Consider the following 17,393-nt stretch of genomic DNA (forward strand, 5'->3'; position numbering starts at 1 on the left):
AAAAAAAAACAGACTCCGTGGCTACCCAGAACCAGGGCTGCTGACACCTGCCTAGGGGGTCAGGTGCTGCCTGCAGTCTCCCACACCTCTGCCCTGCACCCCTGCTTTTTGGGCCTTACCTCAGAGGCTGTGATAGGGCCTATGGAGGTCCAGCTGCAGCAGGTTCCCAATTAGGGGCAGGGGCCTCGGGCCGGGGGGCTCCCTTCTCTGCGTGAGGGTGGCAGTGAGTAGCTAGAGCCCAAACAGCACCAGTGCAGCTCCCAGAAGCACCACAGCTGAGGGAGTCTGGGGGAGAAGGCCTGCCACAGACATGGCCTCCCAGCGTTCGCCCTCACTGGGGTCACTCTGCCACAAACGAGTGTGGTTGCCCTGGCGTCTGCCCCTTCCTGCAGCGAACGGGTTGTTCACTCTCCCAGTTCCTCAATAAAGAGACGTGCTGTTCAGACCCAGATCACTGCCAGAGAAAGATGGACTGTAGATTTACACAATTTAGGCACGATAATCCCCCCAGCAAACATTGACAGTGAACCTGAAATACGTGTTCTAAATTGAGAAGACGCCATATGGCACATACTGCATGTCTGTATTTATCCTTCTTAAAAATAGTATATTTAAAAAAACATTTCAGATGCTGTTATTACACGAGAGAGACAATGCGTAGAAATGCTTCACGCGTTGTGTAGGCGGAAACGTGCTTTGCTTTCCACGGTCACGTGAACACGCACACAAAAAACTTAAACCAGTCGCTTTAAAAGTTTTGTAGCCGATCCTGTATAAATGGTACAAACCAGAGAGCAATCGATTGTTTAAAATCAAATCAAGGTAAGACATTTTGTATGAAACTATGATAAACTTGTGAAAGGTGTCTTTTGTGCCTTAACGAAACGTGAAAGGCGCATTTTCATTGAAAAAGCTTTCAAAAAAATCCAACTCAACAGCGCCCAGAAAGCTTTCCATGGGCGACAATAGAACAGAGTCCCCGAAAGGGAACCGATGTGAGCAAAACTTTACTGGCCGAAATGGTTAAAAACGTATTGGAGAAAAAAGCCGTTTCATCTTTACCATAAAAGCAGCCTATACGCCACTTCACAATTAAAACGCCGCGGTACGCACGTTTCCTTAAGTTGCCGTTCGTGTATGTATGAAAACGTTTAAGGCTACACTGCTCCCTTGCCAACACCTTTTGTAAATGAATCAAACGTCCCCTCGGGGATCTCCCGCAGGATCCAGGCATTTGATGTATTCCACCTCAGGCACACTTCGATACAATTAATCAAGCCCTTGATTAATTGCATCAAGTGTGCTTGAGATGGAACTGGATTATGGCGTGGTTATAGGACCAACCTCTTCGGTATGCTTCCACCCCCAAGCACGTCCAAAGTAATGTATTGAATTCCCTTGTTTTACGGTTTATGTATCTGCGTCATGGTTTTGAGTTAACTTATGTATATACATAGCCTACACGCAGGGTTGCCAGATGTTCCTATTTTCAAATTATTTGTAAATAATAATAATGTCCGGTCGGAGTAATTAATGAGATAAACGTACTGATAGTTGGTAACGACTTCGCGTCTCAACCACCCCCTGTCCGTGATACCTTCCCATAGAAATCATCCTGCCGCCCCTCAATGCAACCTTTGGCTTGTCACCCAACCTGCATTAAGGGAATGACTAATAAGCAAACAGGGCACAAACACCATACAACCAATCAAACGTTTATTCGTGGTCAACTAGTTCTACATAGCTTCTATACGGAGTATTATCAATAATTATAATTTAAAAAAAACACAAACAGTGATCCTTGTAAGCACAACTGGATAAATAGTTGTTCCAAAATAAACTCCTCTGCTTCATTAGCATTTTGGACAAGTAACACGTGAGACGATCCATCTGTACCAAGATAATCTTCATTGCATAGCCAAAGTGTCGGTTGGTTTGCCTACTGTTGTTTGCTATAAATTTGTTTGCTCTATAAATATGTATTTTGGGAATGGCACTTACTTCTTCACAATCAAGATAATCCCATTTCATGAAAACCTCTACGTTAGTTCTGACTGGCAGGGTAGAGGCCAGGGGCAAACAAACACTGCTGGATTTCTAATAAAAGTCCCACCAAAACCAACACAAGTCCTCTTCAGAGGAAATGTCCTCCAGCCTTTTGAACACGGCCCAGCTCTGCACAAACAGAAAGCTCAAAGTAAAAAAAAAACTGGACTTGGTTCAGCTACAGGGGGAGAGAGAGAAATGCCTAAAAAAGTAATCATGCAGTGTTCTGAATAGGTCAATGTAACTGCAGTGTCAGGTGTGACTTCTTAAGGTTGACAAATCAGTGGAACTTTGTGGAACACAAAAAAAAAGGGATACTGACTTTTGGGCAACCAAAAGAGGTCATTGTTTATTTTATTTAAGAATGAGGGTCAATCTTTTCCATAAAAAAAAAAAAAACATATACTGATGCAAGGTAGATTTTTACCTTTCAGTACTTCATACGGTTCCTATCTCGTCTAGTGAAATAAATTCCGTATTTCAGTGCAGGTCCCTGACTAAAGCAGAACTGTTTGGGAGTGGGAATGCTGACTGAAAACCTTAACAGAGATTCCCCGCTTGGCTCCGGGCATTGGAACACGGGAGCGTTATCCATTCATAAGGACAGATACGTCTGCGTTCCTGCCTGCTCACACCCGTGCGATTATATGAGAACTATTTCCCCGGGAAAATGCTATCGGTGATCTTCATCTCTGAAAGGACGGTGGTAGAGCGCGGCGGTGGGTAGCTCGGCTGGTTGCTTTTCTGTGGGTGGCTCAGTAGGGCTGCTGTGGCCTTGTGCCCAGGTGCGTACGGCGGCGTTGCCGTATACACTGCATTTGCTCTTGCCCTTCATGGGTTTCTTTTTTTTCATATATATATATATATATAAAAAATAAAAAATCACCCTTAATGAGGATTCATCATGAGCCCACAGAGGACACTGAGAGCGTGTGACTCATAAAGTAAAGAAGTGTGACTGGGTTGGTGGGAGGGGGGGGAACGGGGAGCGGTAGTGTTAATGTCAGACGGCAGAAAGGCTGAAAAGCACTCTGGATCCGTTACCATGGCGACGGAAGTGTCTGACGGCACAGGCTCGCTTGGCGAGGGGGACGCTTAAAAGGCGTCGGGTTCCCCTGTCTTATCCACAGGCGGCCGCCGCGTCCCTTTCTCTCTCGCCGCAGAGACGCGGCTCCGGCGCCCAGCCAATGGGCCGCAGGCGTCACGGCGTGGGCCTCTGCGCTTGGCCCAGCGACGCACGCGCTCGTCTTCTGCCGTTCCCACGCGAGCAGAGGAGACCGACGGGAGCGTGTCGGGCTGAAGAACCCGAGACACTATGAGAGGACACGGATTCCCTTTTATCTTCCCCACCCCCACCCCCCAGCGTTTATGTTATCAAAAAAAGCAAACGTGATTCTCTCTAATGCTCAAAGACAGGGGTTAAAAAATAAAAAATAAAACACAGACATCCAAGGAAAACACAGAACAGTGTTGTGGTGGCAATGTTTGAGAATGGTGAGGGAACTGGGCTTTTATTGAGGTTGCAGGTTCAATTCCCTGTACTCTCGAGGAAGGTCCTAGACCTGAATTGCTTCAGTAAAAATTATTCAGCGATCTAAATGGACTGCACGTAAAATAAAAGTAAGCTGTTTAAGATGCTGTTTATAAGAACATCTGCTGAACACTTGGAATGTAAAACAAAGCGTATGAGACACACTTCTGCATGTGGGCCGGCTCTGCGATGATGTCACGGGTCACGGTCAATCACCAACGTTTTTTCATCAAACATTTTTCCCGACCAGAACAAGGAGGGGAAACAACCAGATCCAAGATGGGGAGGTAGAATATTCTCTCAGACCCTGTCCTGTCCTGTACAGACCCCTGTAAAGAGGCGATTGCTCAAAGTTTTGGCAGGCACATCTTTATCTTGAAGAAATGACCTTTCAACCCTAAAAGCAAGAGCACTCAGTTACTCCTTTCACAGCATGCAGAATGGGATTGAGCAAGCTGGGGACACAGCCGAGGGCAAGCCTGCACCCCTCCAAACAGTGGAGAGGAGTATACTGTACGTACACAGAGAGATAACATCACAAAAAAAACCCTTAAACCTCTCCTAGTACTGCATATACTCCTCTTCACTGTAATATGGCTTCATTTCGATCAGATTTCCTTCTTTCTCTGACAGAGTGTGAAATGAACACCCGCCACCAGCCAAATTCAGGTAAAATTTTGACAGTGGCTGGTAAGATTTTCTACTCTAGCAGCCACGCTGACAGGTAGCCGAACAGCTTGCGTTATACTGTAAAAGGAGTGTGGCTGGTACAACGTTGAAAATCAGATGTTGTCCCCCTTTTCAGTCTCGCTGGTTGTGGTTTCTCGTGACCACAAGGTACACTGTTCCTCCCTGATTCGCTTCAGCCCAGGGTGAATGCGCTGGCAGTTCGTATTTAAAAAGCGAACACAATAAAAAAACCAAACTTTGGCCTGCAAATACTTTTTAACGGTCCAGGTGACGGATTAGCACCTGGACATCGTGCTTTAAACAGCGGGCCCGTTTGAAGACTAAGGGCTGGCGTGTAAATAACCACTGAAAGGTGAAATGTCTGGGATATGACTGAACCAGAGACCACAGGGACACATGATTAAAAAGAGGCTTGGGAAACGCTTCACATGGTCTCCACTTTGATGATGTTGAGCTGCGGGTCGTGGGGGGACAGAGGGAGGGGCGAGTTGGGGTTCAGGCTGGCGGCGGGGCTGCAGCCCCGGAGGGGGTCGGCGGCGGCGGCGGGGTAGTCCGCAGGCTGCGCGTGCGTCTCGGGGTACGCCTGGCTGTACGCGGGCGCGTGAGACTGGGCGGAGTACGACGGGCTGCCGTAGGACTGCGCGAAGACCTCGGCGTGCGGCTCGGCGTACGGCGGGGTGTAGGCGGGCGCGTGGGCCGGCGCCGGGCCGAGGCCGAGCCCGTCGGCGGCGGCGGCGCACGCCTGGAAGCCGTTGACTCTCGGTGAGCCGAGCGCGGGCAGCTTGTAGGACTCCAGCGAGTCCAGGCCGGACGCATCCAGCTCGCAGTACTTGGACAGGGGAGGCTGGCTGCACTGGGCGTAGGTGGTGCGGGTGGGGGTGTGGCTGTCCCGCCTGTAGGGGGCGGGGCCCGGGGGAGTGGGGGTCTTGGCCGGCCGGAGGGCGGAGGCCAGGGCCTGCAGGGTGCTGAGGATCTGCCTCTGCACCTGGGTCTGCTGCGCCTGTTCCCGCTCCACCCGGCTCTGCTGCTCCATCATCAGCCGGACCGCCATTCCAAGCCCCCGAATCTCCGCCCCCAGCGCCTGCATCTGCTCCTGCACCCCGCCCCTCCACGCGCCGTCCTGGGGCGCCCCCGGGGGCTCCTTCCGGGGGGGCGGGTTAGGGGGCGGCTGCGACCTGGCGGGGGCGCCGTGGCCCTGTCCAGCAGGGGGAGCCGGCGCGGGGTTGGGGGGGCGGACGTTGATACATGGGGGCGGGTCTCTCTGGAAGGGAGGGTGCAGGGAGCGGGCAGGCGGGCCCGGCCTCTGGAGAGTCCGTTTGGGGGGGCTGGGGACTGGGTGAGGCTCCAGGCCCCCCCTCTGTGGAAGAGAAACACGGATCGGTTACAGAACGTTGACCCCCCCACCCCCAATCTTGACCCCACAGGCACACTCAGAATGACAAAAAGCATCATTCTCTAGTTTTATGATAAACAAACAATGTTCAAATCAATTTTTATTCCAGAATTTTTTTAAATACCCCCCCAAATTAAAATGCACAGTTGTCTTTGCTGACTTGTCACGTTCCTGCCTAGTTCCCCCTCAGATTGGGAGAAAGCAGGTGAGCTGGCGCCCCTCTGTGCTCCGCTGGTGAAGCTGTGCAGTCACGCCGCATTAGAGGGGCGGACCTCACGCGCAGCTGATGCAGACCGACCCTGCCAGACTGCAGGAAGCAGGATATATCACCGTAGCAACGCTGCTGAGTGCAGAAAGATGCAAAAGCATCAAGTTTACTCACCGCCTGAGGGAGCCTGGCGGAGGTCAGGTCGAGGGTCGAGGTCTGAGGTAGCATGGAGACTTTCCTGGCATCGTTGCCCTGGAAACAAGCCTGGCCCCTGCCGTACAGCTGTCCCGCCTGCTGCCCAGGCTGAGCTGACATCTCCCTCATCTGACATGAAACGGCAACATGGAGGCAGGCGTTTAAAACACGTTTCTTATTCATGAACAAACTATTTCCAGCAAGTATGGTCTGATGGGCAAAACTGTACTGTCGGTGGATCTGTGGTGGAATGACACAATGGCTAATGTGGAGGAAGGTTAGGGGCCCTACTATGCTTGTTTGTGATTTGAGCATTTGTCATGAGCTTGGCTTTTTAAAAAAACATGATCACATGTTCTGCTGACATTTATATTCAAATATAAAATTTAAACTGCGACCAGCTTCAATTCCTAACTCAAAATCAAGGAGAAATCTCTGTAGATATAGTCATGATCTCATCTCTTCTGAGGGAACCCTGCATATATACAGGACACTTGTGTGTGTGTGTGTATCCACACAATTAAGAAAGTTACTCAAACTTTTTGAGTTCTGATGCTCATCTAAGTGGATCTGGGCTATGGATTTCCAGGACGTATGCATGCGTGACTAAAGCCACAGGCCGCTCACCCGCGCTTTGTGCAGCAGAGCCTTGTCCAGCAGCCTCTTGCGCGCGACCAGAATGGCACTGGAGGCTGGCGACATTGGCGCTTTCCTGCGCATGCCCGCCCCCATCAATGCCCCCGTCCCCGCCCCCGCCATCTGCGGGCCTCCATGCTGGGCCCCGCGGGCCAGCGAGGTCACGCTGACGATCCGGATCCCATCCTCCTTCCTCCCGCCCTGCTGCTCCATCCTGCCCCCCCCGGCCGAGCCGTCGGCTGCTCCGCCCGACGGCCTGCCGCCCGCACGGGGGGTCCCGCCCTGCTGCGACGAATCCTGCGGGGAGGCGTACCCGGGGGCGCGGGACGTGTCCCGGAGCAGGCTCCACACCTGCTGGTCGGCCCAGCCCACCTGTCTCCCCGCCCCGTTGCTCCCGTCCCCGGAGGCTGCCGTGCCCGGCTGCGTGGCCCCGCCCCCAGCCCCGGCCCCGCCCCCAGCCCCGCCCCCTGCCTCCTTCGGTCTGGACTTCCCTTTAAACTCCTTCAGGAAGAGGTAGATGGCCTGGGCGGACACCTTGATGTTCTCCAGCTCCAGCACCGCCTTGATCTTGCGGAAGCTGAGGCCCGCCTGCCGCAGCTCCACCACCTTGCGCTTCGCGGCGTCGTCAAGCCGACCCATAGTTGCCCCGGCAACCCCGGGAACCTGCGCGGCCTGCAAACTCCCGCCAAGGGCCTTCCTCTCTCACTCCTATGTCAACGGCTTCAGCCGACACAGGGGCACCCTGGTTTTAATGAAAATCAGGATTAACAGTGCAAGTGGTGGTTTCGTAAGAGCAGGTGGAAGGCTCATGCTTGTCATTCTACTAATCATACATCAGCATATTGGACAAATTCTGTGAAAATATCATAAATGTGCAAAAATGGTTCCTGAAAATATGCAAATATCCCTTAAAAGGTTAACATTGTACCCTACATTTTGAATGACAAAAGTGAAAATGCATTTCAAGATACATTGAAATTTCAAATACCACTATTCCTGCAGAACGACCCCTTACAATGTGTTAATCCTTCAGTATACGGTGCCCCCCCTCCCAATTCTAGCACTTACAATATGTAACCTTTCAATTAATATCCTAATTGTTCCTTTTTTACCTCGTGTTTCATTTTTAATAGCCTACATCTCAATGCATTGTGGTGGTCTCGAGGACTTCACAGAATTTTACATTCTAAATGTAGCTAAATATACGGAGACAACGCATCGAGTTGAGTGGCAGTAATGCCGGACGGACTGCAGTCGCTGTCCAAAAGTCACCACCTAAGCCCCATGTTGAGCCGGGAAAACCCCTGATGACGTCGTTGTGCTAAATGTGATTGTTGACTGCGTTAACAGTGATAGAAAAACAACTTTGTCCAAGTAGTATTGCTGGACCAATCACAGTTAATAATTTTTTTAGTTTCTCAACCAACATGAGTTTTGTTGACAGTACGACGAGCATTGCTGTATATGACTGATGAGGCAACCCATGCTTGAGAATATTAGTGAAGCTTACTAGCCACAAACTTGGCAGTGCCTATATTTGTTTAACACAATATAAACGTGTAGCAAGGATTGTTTGAGAAGTAAACCAACGCCTTTCAGGGTGCTCGTATAGGCAGAACACATCTTATGTCTGAATCTGTAATTGTGAATGCAAAAAAATCCAACTTGTTAACGTTAAATAACTAACGTTAGCAGATAGTCTTGATTGTGATGACAGCGGTGAAAATAGTATAGCCTACAGTGCACAGAAACTGCCTCCACCAGCTAAGTCGTTTTGACCACACTGGCATGATCACGTTTATTATTAATGCTAACAATTCTTTTAGACCTTAGATTTAGCTATATAGCGAAAAACATTGACACCGTTTTTGCAAGCAGAAGCCACTGACTTTGTCGTGGAGTTAACTCACCAATGAATGTCGCTCGGTTGGTTAACTATCGCTGCGGGAAGCAAATGACGCTGAGACCCCGAAACATCTCTCAAGATATATATTCCCCAAGCTACGCTGTTGCAAATGAACGTTCAGACTATTTACGAAGTAGTGCGGAAGAAAGTTGTACTGCTAAACATTCAACACATCCAGCATATAGCGTATGTAAACATACGGACAACCGTACTTCTATGAGACTACCAGGGCACTCAAGTAATGACATCATTTGACTAAATAGTGTGTTTCGTCATCATTCTGCGACTGAGGTGGTGAAATCAGCTACTGCCAGGGAGAGAAAAAAATGTAAGTGTTTGGTTTTCGAAATCCATCATAATCCTGCATAATATGTTGTATTTTTATTTTCATGCTTACATCAGCCGTCAGCTTAGATGTATTCTCTTTTGCTAGACTAATATTTTGTGACGATATGTAGTGGATTTAGTTGGCTTGTTAGCTAAACCTGGCTATTGTTCAAGGAAACAGTTTCTGTTTGTATGGTGTTAAAACGGTTTGGTAGCGTTAATTATTTTCAGAGTACTGAACGTTTCGTGCATATTTCGATGTATATGGTAACGTGTTACCTTGTGCAAAAACATTAGGGGAAAAAAAACATTGGCGTGAAGCTCAATAGCTAGCAATCTAGTTAACGCTAGTTGGTTATCTGTCGAAATGAAGCTAGCTAGCTAGGTAGAGTAATTTACAAGCACAAATTAGAGGGCGGTACATAGCTAGGAAGTTAATATTTTTATATGTATACACGTACTTCCTAATTGCTTTGCGAAATAACAGAGCTGAAGTGGTTTTGGTTGTTTATATCGGCAGTGTTTACAAACTAGCTGACCACGTATCAATGAATGGCTGTTGTAAATTGCTAGGCAGCCAGCTAAAATGCTAAAGCCGTTAGCTCCCTCAGGGTTCCATGAATTGAAAAGTCTGGCGCGGGTGGCTTTTTGAACGGCGCATTTTAAACCAGTTTGAAATAACATTTAATTTTGCAGTCAATCCACACGTATACACCATGTTTTTGTTCCAGGGCTCCATCACCGACAAAGCGGAAGGATCGTTCCGAGGACAAGGCCAAGGATCGGGGGAAAGAGAAGACTGGCACCAAAGAGGGGCCGGAGAAGGAGAGAGGCAGAGAGAAAGGCCGTAAGCGGCGCAGTGCCTCCGCTGGTACGAGCAGCAGTAGGTGAGACGACGACCTATGCGCCTTGCGTTAAGGACATGTTTCATTATCTGCAAGGTGGGCTAATGCGTTAAAGAGACATCGTTATTCTGAGCAGACTTACCAATAACTTAAGCAGTGGTACCTGTTGATTAGTGAAGTCGCTTTTATGCTTAGCAGTTTTCCACCAGGGAACTAATACTACGAAGGAAGTAAAGTGAAAACCACAATGACGGACATAAGAACGCACTTGAGGTGTTTTTCCACTGTAGTTCCTAAAGGAGAAATGTAGTCTTTGTTTTAGTAGAACGCACCCAAGAATGTGCAGGATCCAAAAGTTTTCTGCTGTGACCAGCTCTGAATGACTGATTCATTTTAAATGCATCGCTGTAGCTAATGCATGGAATGCATCACTTCGTGATCAGAAGGCAGAGAATGCTTTCCTTCAGAATGCTTGAGGTTCCCTCTGTTCACCCCAGAGACCAAATATTTTTAGTCCCGGACCGCATAGTATTTTGTTATTTGCGACCCAGTGCTAGCGAACTGCTGATTTAGCAGGTTTATATTTGCCATAAACATATTTATATGACATCAGTTTGGATAGACATGACTTTGGATAAATTTGTGGATATCAGAGCATGAATGTCACTTGCAAGGGTGTTTAGCTTTGCTGTTGAATGCACTGGAAACTAGACAGGCAGTGACCTTTATGGCAAAGTTATCAAAGAAAACTAGCAGTAGTCCTAGCACCTATGCTTGGCTAAATACCCAAATCTGTTTTGTTAGTTTTTATTTTATTTTTAAATGTATGTATTTTTTGCTTACTTGGCCTGCAGTTGGTTCACATTTTGTTCGTAATTCCAGCACAAAAGTGAAAAAAGACACGGCTGTGCTCAGAATATAAAACCTTTTTTATTTGCAAGCATCACACATCAGCCTTTGAATCAATGAAGGTACCTTCTCTCAAAAGGGAATCAAAAGATGCAGTTCACGAGGTCCCACCTTGTTTTTGCATCGACGGCTCCTCACTGGCGTTCTGGCTTGTCGTGCCTTTCGGAGCCCCGCCCCCCCTGACCTCTGACCTTTTGTTTGGTCCGTTTCCCTGCCAGGTCCCGCTCCAGCTCCACCTCCAGCACCAGCTCCGGCTCCAGCTCGGGCTCCTCCAGTGGCTCCAGCTCCTCTTCCGCCTCCAGCCATTCTGGCTCCTCCAGCTCCTCCCGCTCTTCCAGCTCCTCCAGCTCCTCTCGGTCGCCCAGCGTCAACCGCCGTCGCCACGACAACCGCCGCCGTTCCCGTTCCAAGTACGTGAATCGGGGAGAAAGGGCAAGCGCGGCCAGTGGTGTTTTTGTGTCTTGATGAACGAAGTGATAAAATGTGTGTGTGCATGCGTGCCTCTAGAGCGGAGTGCTTGAATGCGCACGTATATGCACGTATGTGTGAAAATGAGTGAAGTCCCTGTGCGGTTTGTTGTGTGATCTCATGGGGTTCCCCTGCGGTTCAGGTCCAAGTCGCTGAAGAGGGGAGATGAGAAGGAGCGCAAGAGGAGGAGCCCGAGCCCGAGGCCCACCAAGATCCACCTGGGCCGGCTCACAAGGAACGTTACCAAGGTAACGGAACGCACACCGTCCTTTAGTGATGTGTGACTTAAAACGCCTTGCTTTATGGACATGGTTTATTCATGTGTGCGTGAAGTCGACTGACATGCCTTGTCCATTAGGCGGTGGACTTTAGGTATTTCACAGACTATTTTTTATAGGCTTCCTTTTTTTTACAGACACTCTTATCCAGAGCAACTTACACAACTTTTTACATTAATGCAGCTGGATATATACTGAAGAAATTCAGGTTAAGTACCGTGCTCAAGGGTACAATGGCAGTGTCCTACCTGGGAATCAAACCTGTGACCTTTAGGTTACAAGATCATTTTTGCTACATCAGTGTATCTCTGCTGCATTTGAAGGCAATCTTGCATATCTCAGGGCGTGGCAACCAAGAGGAATAAAATCCAATGTTAATCTAATGACCCAGTGATCATGCATGAATTTGACTGCAACAAAGTATGTGATTTAATATTCTGCTGGACCAATCATTGCAGGATCACATTCAGGAGATTTTCGCCACCTATGGGAAGATCAAGATGATTGACATGCCAGTGGATAGGCTCCACCCACACCTCTCTAAGGGCCACGCCTATGTAGAGTTTGAAACGGCGGACGAGGCAGAGAAGGCCCTCAAACACATGGACGGGGGTAGGTGGATTTTTTTTAAACCGAGTAGCCCGCTCGACCCCAGAGCTGAGCATCATAGGGTCATGGGATCAAATCCACATGGAAGATTCTGCTTTGATTCCTAGTTTTGCTTCATAAAACTTCTTGCGGCTAGTTATCTATGGTTTATGTACCTGCAGCTAGTTATCTATGGTGTGTTTTACCTGCAGCTAGTTATCCTAAGCCCTGTTCTAATGGAGTAAGTTTTGCAAGGGTGTAATTGGAATGATTACCCATTACTTAGGTTATTTTAATCCCACCAGAATTTTCCATGTCAGTCATTTTTATCTGGCTGCAAAGTGACATTTAAAAAAATGTAAAATTTACATCTGTGTAGATTGGCAGGTTTTTCTTGTATCCAGGAGACCTATCCTAGTGCCAATTAACCCAACTCTTACCTAAATGTCAAAAGGTGCCATGGTTACAGAAGTTGCCGTGGTTACTCTGTTGACCTTCCCCTTTCCCTTCCAGGTCAGATTGACGGGCAGGAGATCACAGCCTCCGCTGTCCTCACCCCACGGATACGTCCTGCCCCCCGCAGGCTCTCCCCCCCACGAAGGATGCCCCCGCCCCCTCCTGTGTGGCGTCGTACCCCACCGCGCATGAGGAGGAGGTCAGTGCGCTCCCTACTGCTCTGGAGGATAAAGTGCAGCTGAGCTGCTCAGATCAATAAGGAAGTTTCTCAGAGAGATCTGACTCATCACAGAAACTTTAGACCCAGCCAAGGACTGCCCCATGGCCACAGTGCCTTAGTGTGTTATGACGCTGATGTACATGTAGGTAGCCGTTTTGCTAGTCCCCAGTTAGCTTTATATGCGGGACTAGTAAGGGGGGATGTGTTCACGTGTGTAACGGATAACTAGATTGAGTGGGTTTGTTGGCGAAGTGTTCGCTCACACTCCTCCTCCTCTTCCTCCTCCTCCTCAGGTCCCGGTCACCGCGGCGGCGCTCTCCGGTCAGGCGGCGTTCACGGTCCCGTTCCCCCGGTCGCCGCCGCCACCGGTCCCGGTCCAGCTCCAACTCGTCCCGGTAGACGGGGCGGTCCCGGTCCCCACTGAGCCCAGCGCTCCCTGCCACTCTCACAGCGCCCCAGTCCCTCCTTTTCCCGCCTCCCTCCTCCTTTATCCTTTCAGCCCTCCCTCCTTCCTTTCTTTTGTCTTTGGCTCGCATTCAATTAATATTTGTCCTTGACTTTGACTTGCATGTAAAATGCAGGGATTACTTTTCTTCACAAACTCAGTTCTGGCGAGGTAAACTCTGTTCATGAAGGAAAAAAAAATAAAAACCATATTGCTTTTAATTGTTGGTCAAAATTTAAGGGCAAATGCTGATTGAACCCCAGCCTTTGAGTGGTAGGGCTCTGTGGGTGGTGTGGAAGTTGTCAACCCCAGCAGAAGCAGTCTGTGGCTCTGTCTCAGCATTTTTTTGATCCTCTGCGGGTTGTTTTAATCTTATTTTTTTACCCCCCCCTCTTATTAATTTTACCTTGATGCATTTCTAACTTCACCTCTGATCTCACCTCACAGTTTTCTGCTGTAGTGAAGGGATAGTCCTGGAGGTTTTTTTAAAGTTATTATTTCACTTTTGGCGCATGTTTTTTGATCGGCCCAGATGGTTTTTGTGTGTGATACAGGATATGTGAGATACAGAATTTCTGCTGGCCTGTCTGCTTTACAGTGGCAGGTATCAGGACCTTGAGGAGTTTGTGGTCTAAAGCAAGAAAGTACACTTCAGAATACTCCATGACGTTGCTATACCCGCTTCTTTGGTGTTACTGGTTGTTTTCTTGCTTTAGACCAGGAAGCCCTGAACGTCCCTTTAGAGATGGTCATTATGAAGCCGGCTGGTTGTCAGTATCTAAAATGTCCTTTATTTCACACAAATACTGTGGGCCAATCAAAGACATGCACTAAAACTGAAATATAAACTCCAGAAAGTGGACTGTCTCTAAGGGTCAGTAGTGGTGGCCCTCTGAACTGTTCCCTTCTGTTCCTGCCCCATTTCCTTTCCTCCTCCAATCAGGTTCTGTTTTATTAATGGAGGGTTTTCATTGGTTGTGAAACCGTTTGTGTTTTTGTGCATTGTACATATAGGTGTACCCCCCTCCGTGTGGATAAAATGTCATTGCATCGGTCTGCAAGGCATCCATGTCATTTTTCCCCACATACTGCTTTTTTATTTTTAATTTTGTTTGGAAAATAAAGTAGGTAAAATGTGCATATTTGGTTGCATATTCATACACTTGGTCATTTATTGAAATTACAGATATATAATCCAACTTATTTGTGTTTGCATGTGTAACAATGGCAGATGTTGGGTGTTTTACAGGTAGATGTTTACATATGTTTTGCTTGCCGCTATAGTGATGATAAAATTTTTATAATTTTACATTGTTTCAGTGCCTAACAAACTTAGATGCAAGACAAGGTATTGTTGAGGTATGGGGATACTCTGGTCTTTCGAAATGTAGGAGACCTAGTCACAAGCCCCACGTGCTTAACCAATGAGCTATGTTTGATGGTGTCAGCCTGCACATAAATGGCACAAGTGTGCTAATGTTCATGGTACGTGGGCCGTCTTAATGCAAAACTTAATTGTTTATAATATGGGTGGCTGAGTAGCAGTTTTCAGTTTAGCCATTTAGCAGAGTCTTATGCAGAGCGACTTGGAAAAGTGCATTTCACATGGTAAGCAAATGCATCAAGACCTAGAGAAAGCCAAAGTTGGAAGCATAGAAGTACCACAATTTTTAATTAAACGCAAACACCGAGGTGTAGTCTTAAAAGGTCTGTTTTTTAGATTGTGGAACACAGCCACTGAAGCCACAGGCTTCCCAGTTAACTGGGGACGATCGTTCCACATTGAGCACTGCTGGTGGGAGTAGTGCTGGTGCTTGTGCTGGTGCTCAAATAAATGGGGCATACGGAGCCACCAGAACCCAACGAAGGACATTCGGTAGCAGCCTGGCATGTGAATTTGGGCAGGTTGAAGACCAGCTGGGCAGGTAGCAGCATTCTGGACGGAGTTGCAGTGGCCTGATGGTACAGGCTGGTAGACTGGCCAGCGAGGTATAGATAGAGATGGATGGATAGATAGATAGATGGATGCTCTTTATTGTCCACAAGGGAAATTAATTTTGTTCAGGAGTCCAGATGACCATTTACACGGGCTTGTGCGAGTGTCTGTGTAGCCTTTTGGCTGGGAGGGGGCTGGATTCTCCCGATCCTAAGAAGGAAGAACCCGCAGGACCGGTTGGCTGAAGAAACTCGGCCGATCGCACTCACCCAGGCTCACACCAAGGTTAACTGAGAGAGAGAGAGAGACACTACTGAGCTCTCGACAGTCACTCGAGCGTCAGTCTGCGAGAGACCATTTGCCAGGAGGAACGGTTTTGTCATGCCCAAGTTGAGCTTCAGATGGTAGGTGGTCAGTATAATGGTTTGGGGCTTGCACCTTCTCGGTTTTTGATTACCAGGTAGTGCACGCCACTTGACTCGAATAAAATATCCAGCTGTATATTTTTTTTGTAAAATATGAAATGAGTTGCTTTGCATAAGAGCATCAGCTAAATGCCTGAAATGTTAGAAACGTGTTGAGTTGCATAATAAACTGAACGACTGGAATTCTGGAATATTCGAACGAAGTGAGGAGTACACGCCCTTTGCTCTCAGAAATGCGGGCTGCACAGCGCACTACCTTCTGTTGCCGCATACAGAGAATGGTTAAATTGCAGACACCTGAATTGCGTCATCACTGAACTGACATGCAATAGAGTTGTTAAGGAACACTAACCGATTGTGGTTCCAAGCTGTATTTGATTATCTGGGGCCCGTTTGGTGTCTTCTGTGGAGCTGAACGAACTGCGATCATGGCGCGACTCTGCTGACTGGTGAAAACCGTCACAGCCCCCTTACTAAGAAGTCAATAGAGGCTTTGGTCAGCAGAGTTGAGGTAATTGAAATATTTCATTCAAAGCCACATTTGAAACTTTAAAAATGATGGCGATATTTACGCCGTGTTTTATTTGTAGTCTACAATACATACATAGGTTAGTAAGACCCTCTCGCAACTGGAGTTTCTGAAAATATTTCCATATAAGATTACAAATTACGATTCTTTTTACTTAGCCTAAACGATTGAAACGGGAGAATTCATGGAAAAGATGGAAAACTGTAAGGCAACCTGCAAGACGTAAACTATTGCAGTTAATGATAATGGTGCTTGCCATAGAAGAAAAGGACACGTAAATTGACCGCTGGAGGTCTCGCTTTTGCTCTGAATTCGGAAGAGAAGGGGAATGTATGTGGCAAACGAGGAATGGGGAGGGAGAGAGAGCGCGCAGGGGGGGTTAGCAATGAAACAACTGATACGCTCAGAATCGGTCTGAAGGGGAGAGACGGCGCTGCATCATAATGCTTGTTCAGTCATAAACGCGCGGATATTTTTTAACGGATAGATAATTTATTTGTGGAAGTGTTCATGTTCGGGCAACGTCGTGGACGTAAAAGATAAACAATATATCCACTTCAGATGAGATAATTCTATTTATCGCTGCCTTCGGGCACCGTGTCAGTTGCACCAAAAGTGGTGGACTTACGCCGGACGACGCCTTCGGAGCATCGGGTGTGAATTTAGTCCAACAAAAGCGAGAAATCAGCCTACACTATGGCCACGGAGCAAGAAAAGAACAAACGCCGCTTGCAGGAGCTGGCCGAGAGACCCGGAAACTCGTCCTGCGTGGACTGCGGCGCTGCAGGTAACGGTCCCAACAATTCCCCAAGTGTGGACGTACTGTACCGCTCGCACGCCGGGAGGCAGCGTATAGAGCAAGGTCGCTGATTTCTTGTGTATGTTATTGTACCGCACTGGTTACGGTGGGTTGACTTTAAGAGTGCTCTTGAAGCGCAATACCTGCCGAGGCTGGCTGCGCGTGCACCTGTATTAATTTGTACTTTTGGGATGCAACTTAGCACAGGCGTCGATATGGAGGGGGGTTAAAATAATGATAAACAAGCCCATCACACTGCACCTGATACCCCACAATGTATGAAGTTACCACACACACAGCTTATAATTATACAGAAAATAATGGAGTTTCGTGTATCTCTGTGCATTTAGGCTAGTAGGTTAGTTGACGGTACAGTATAGTGACCGAGGCGGAAAGCAATCATTTCTCTGAACAAAGCACTCCTAAAGACTTGGGCTTCTAAATAATCACCATGTTAGAGTCTATGCATGTTAACATTTAGGTTCCTATGCAATAGTTTTTTTTCACTTGCTTGAATTGGTTGTACTTTGTTCATCTCATTCTGCAGAAGTAATTACAACTTA

General features: G+C 47.9%; 3 protein-coding genes across 5 annotated transcripts in view; 2 read left to right on the plus strand and 1 right to left on the minus strand.

The window, feature by feature from the left end:
* The first annotated feature begins 1,294 nt into the window (after positions 1-1,294).
* On the plus strand, positions 1,295-14,279 carry LOC135242859 (RNA-binding protein with serine-rich domain 1-like). 2 transcript variants are annotated; one of them, XM_064314127.1, is made up of 7 exons: positions 1,295-1,380; positions 9,664-9,819; positions 10,905-11,096; positions 11,297-11,402; positions 11,891-12,044; positions 12,534-12,675; positions 12,990-14,279. In XM_064314127.1, exons 1-7 carry the CDS (start codon positions 1,310-1,312, stop codon positions 13,093-13,095), a joined length of 927 nt encoding a protein of 308 aa, XP_064170197.1. In that variant the 5' UTR covers positions 1,295-1,309; the 3' UTR covers positions 13,096-14,279. The 2 variants fall into 2 exon arrangements, with proteins under 2 accessions (XP_064170197.1, XP_064170198.1); XM_064314128.1 differs by lacking the exon at positions 1,295-1,380 and adding an exon at positions 8,797-8,933.
* Positions 1,695-8,748, minus strand: LOC135242856 (AT-rich interactive domain-containing protein 1B-like). The gene is made up of 4 exons (XM_064314122.1): positions 8,610-8,748; positions 6,691-7,441; positions 6,043-6,192; positions 1,695-5,624 (listed from the first exon to the last, which is right to left on the minus strand). The coding sequence occupies exons 2-4, from the start codon at positions 7,336-7,338 to the stop codon at positions 4,692-4,694; spliced, it is 1,731 nt and encodes a 576-aa protein (XP_064170192.1). The 5' UTR covers positions 7,339-7,441; positions 8,610-8,748; the 3' UTR covers positions 1,695-4,691.
* A 1,550-nt stretch (positions 14,280-15,829) lies between the features above and the next one.
* Positions 15,830-17,393, plus strand: part of LOC135242858 (arf-GAP with dual PH domain-containing protein 1) — a 35,697-nt gene continuing 34,133 nt past the window's right edge. The window contains exons 1-2 of one of the 2 annotated variants that reach the window (XM_064314126.1): positions 15,830-16,013; positions 16,636-16,818. In XM_064314126.1, coding sequence (XP_064170196.1) covers positions 16,728-16,818 — 91 coding nt within the window. In that variant the 5' untranslated portion in view covers positions 15,830-16,013; positions 16,636-16,727. Of the gene's footprint in view, positions 16,819-17,393 lie in introns of both variants that reach the window. The other variant, XM_064314125.1, reaches the window with a different exon arrangement.

Source organism: Anguilla rostrata, chromosome 17 (assembly GCF_018555375.3).
Source record: "Anguilla rostrata isolate EN2019 chromosome 17, ASM1855537v3, whole genome shotgun sequence".
NCBI lineage: Eukaryota > Metazoa > Chordata > Actinopteri > Anguilliformes > Anguillidae > Anguilla > Anguilla rostrata.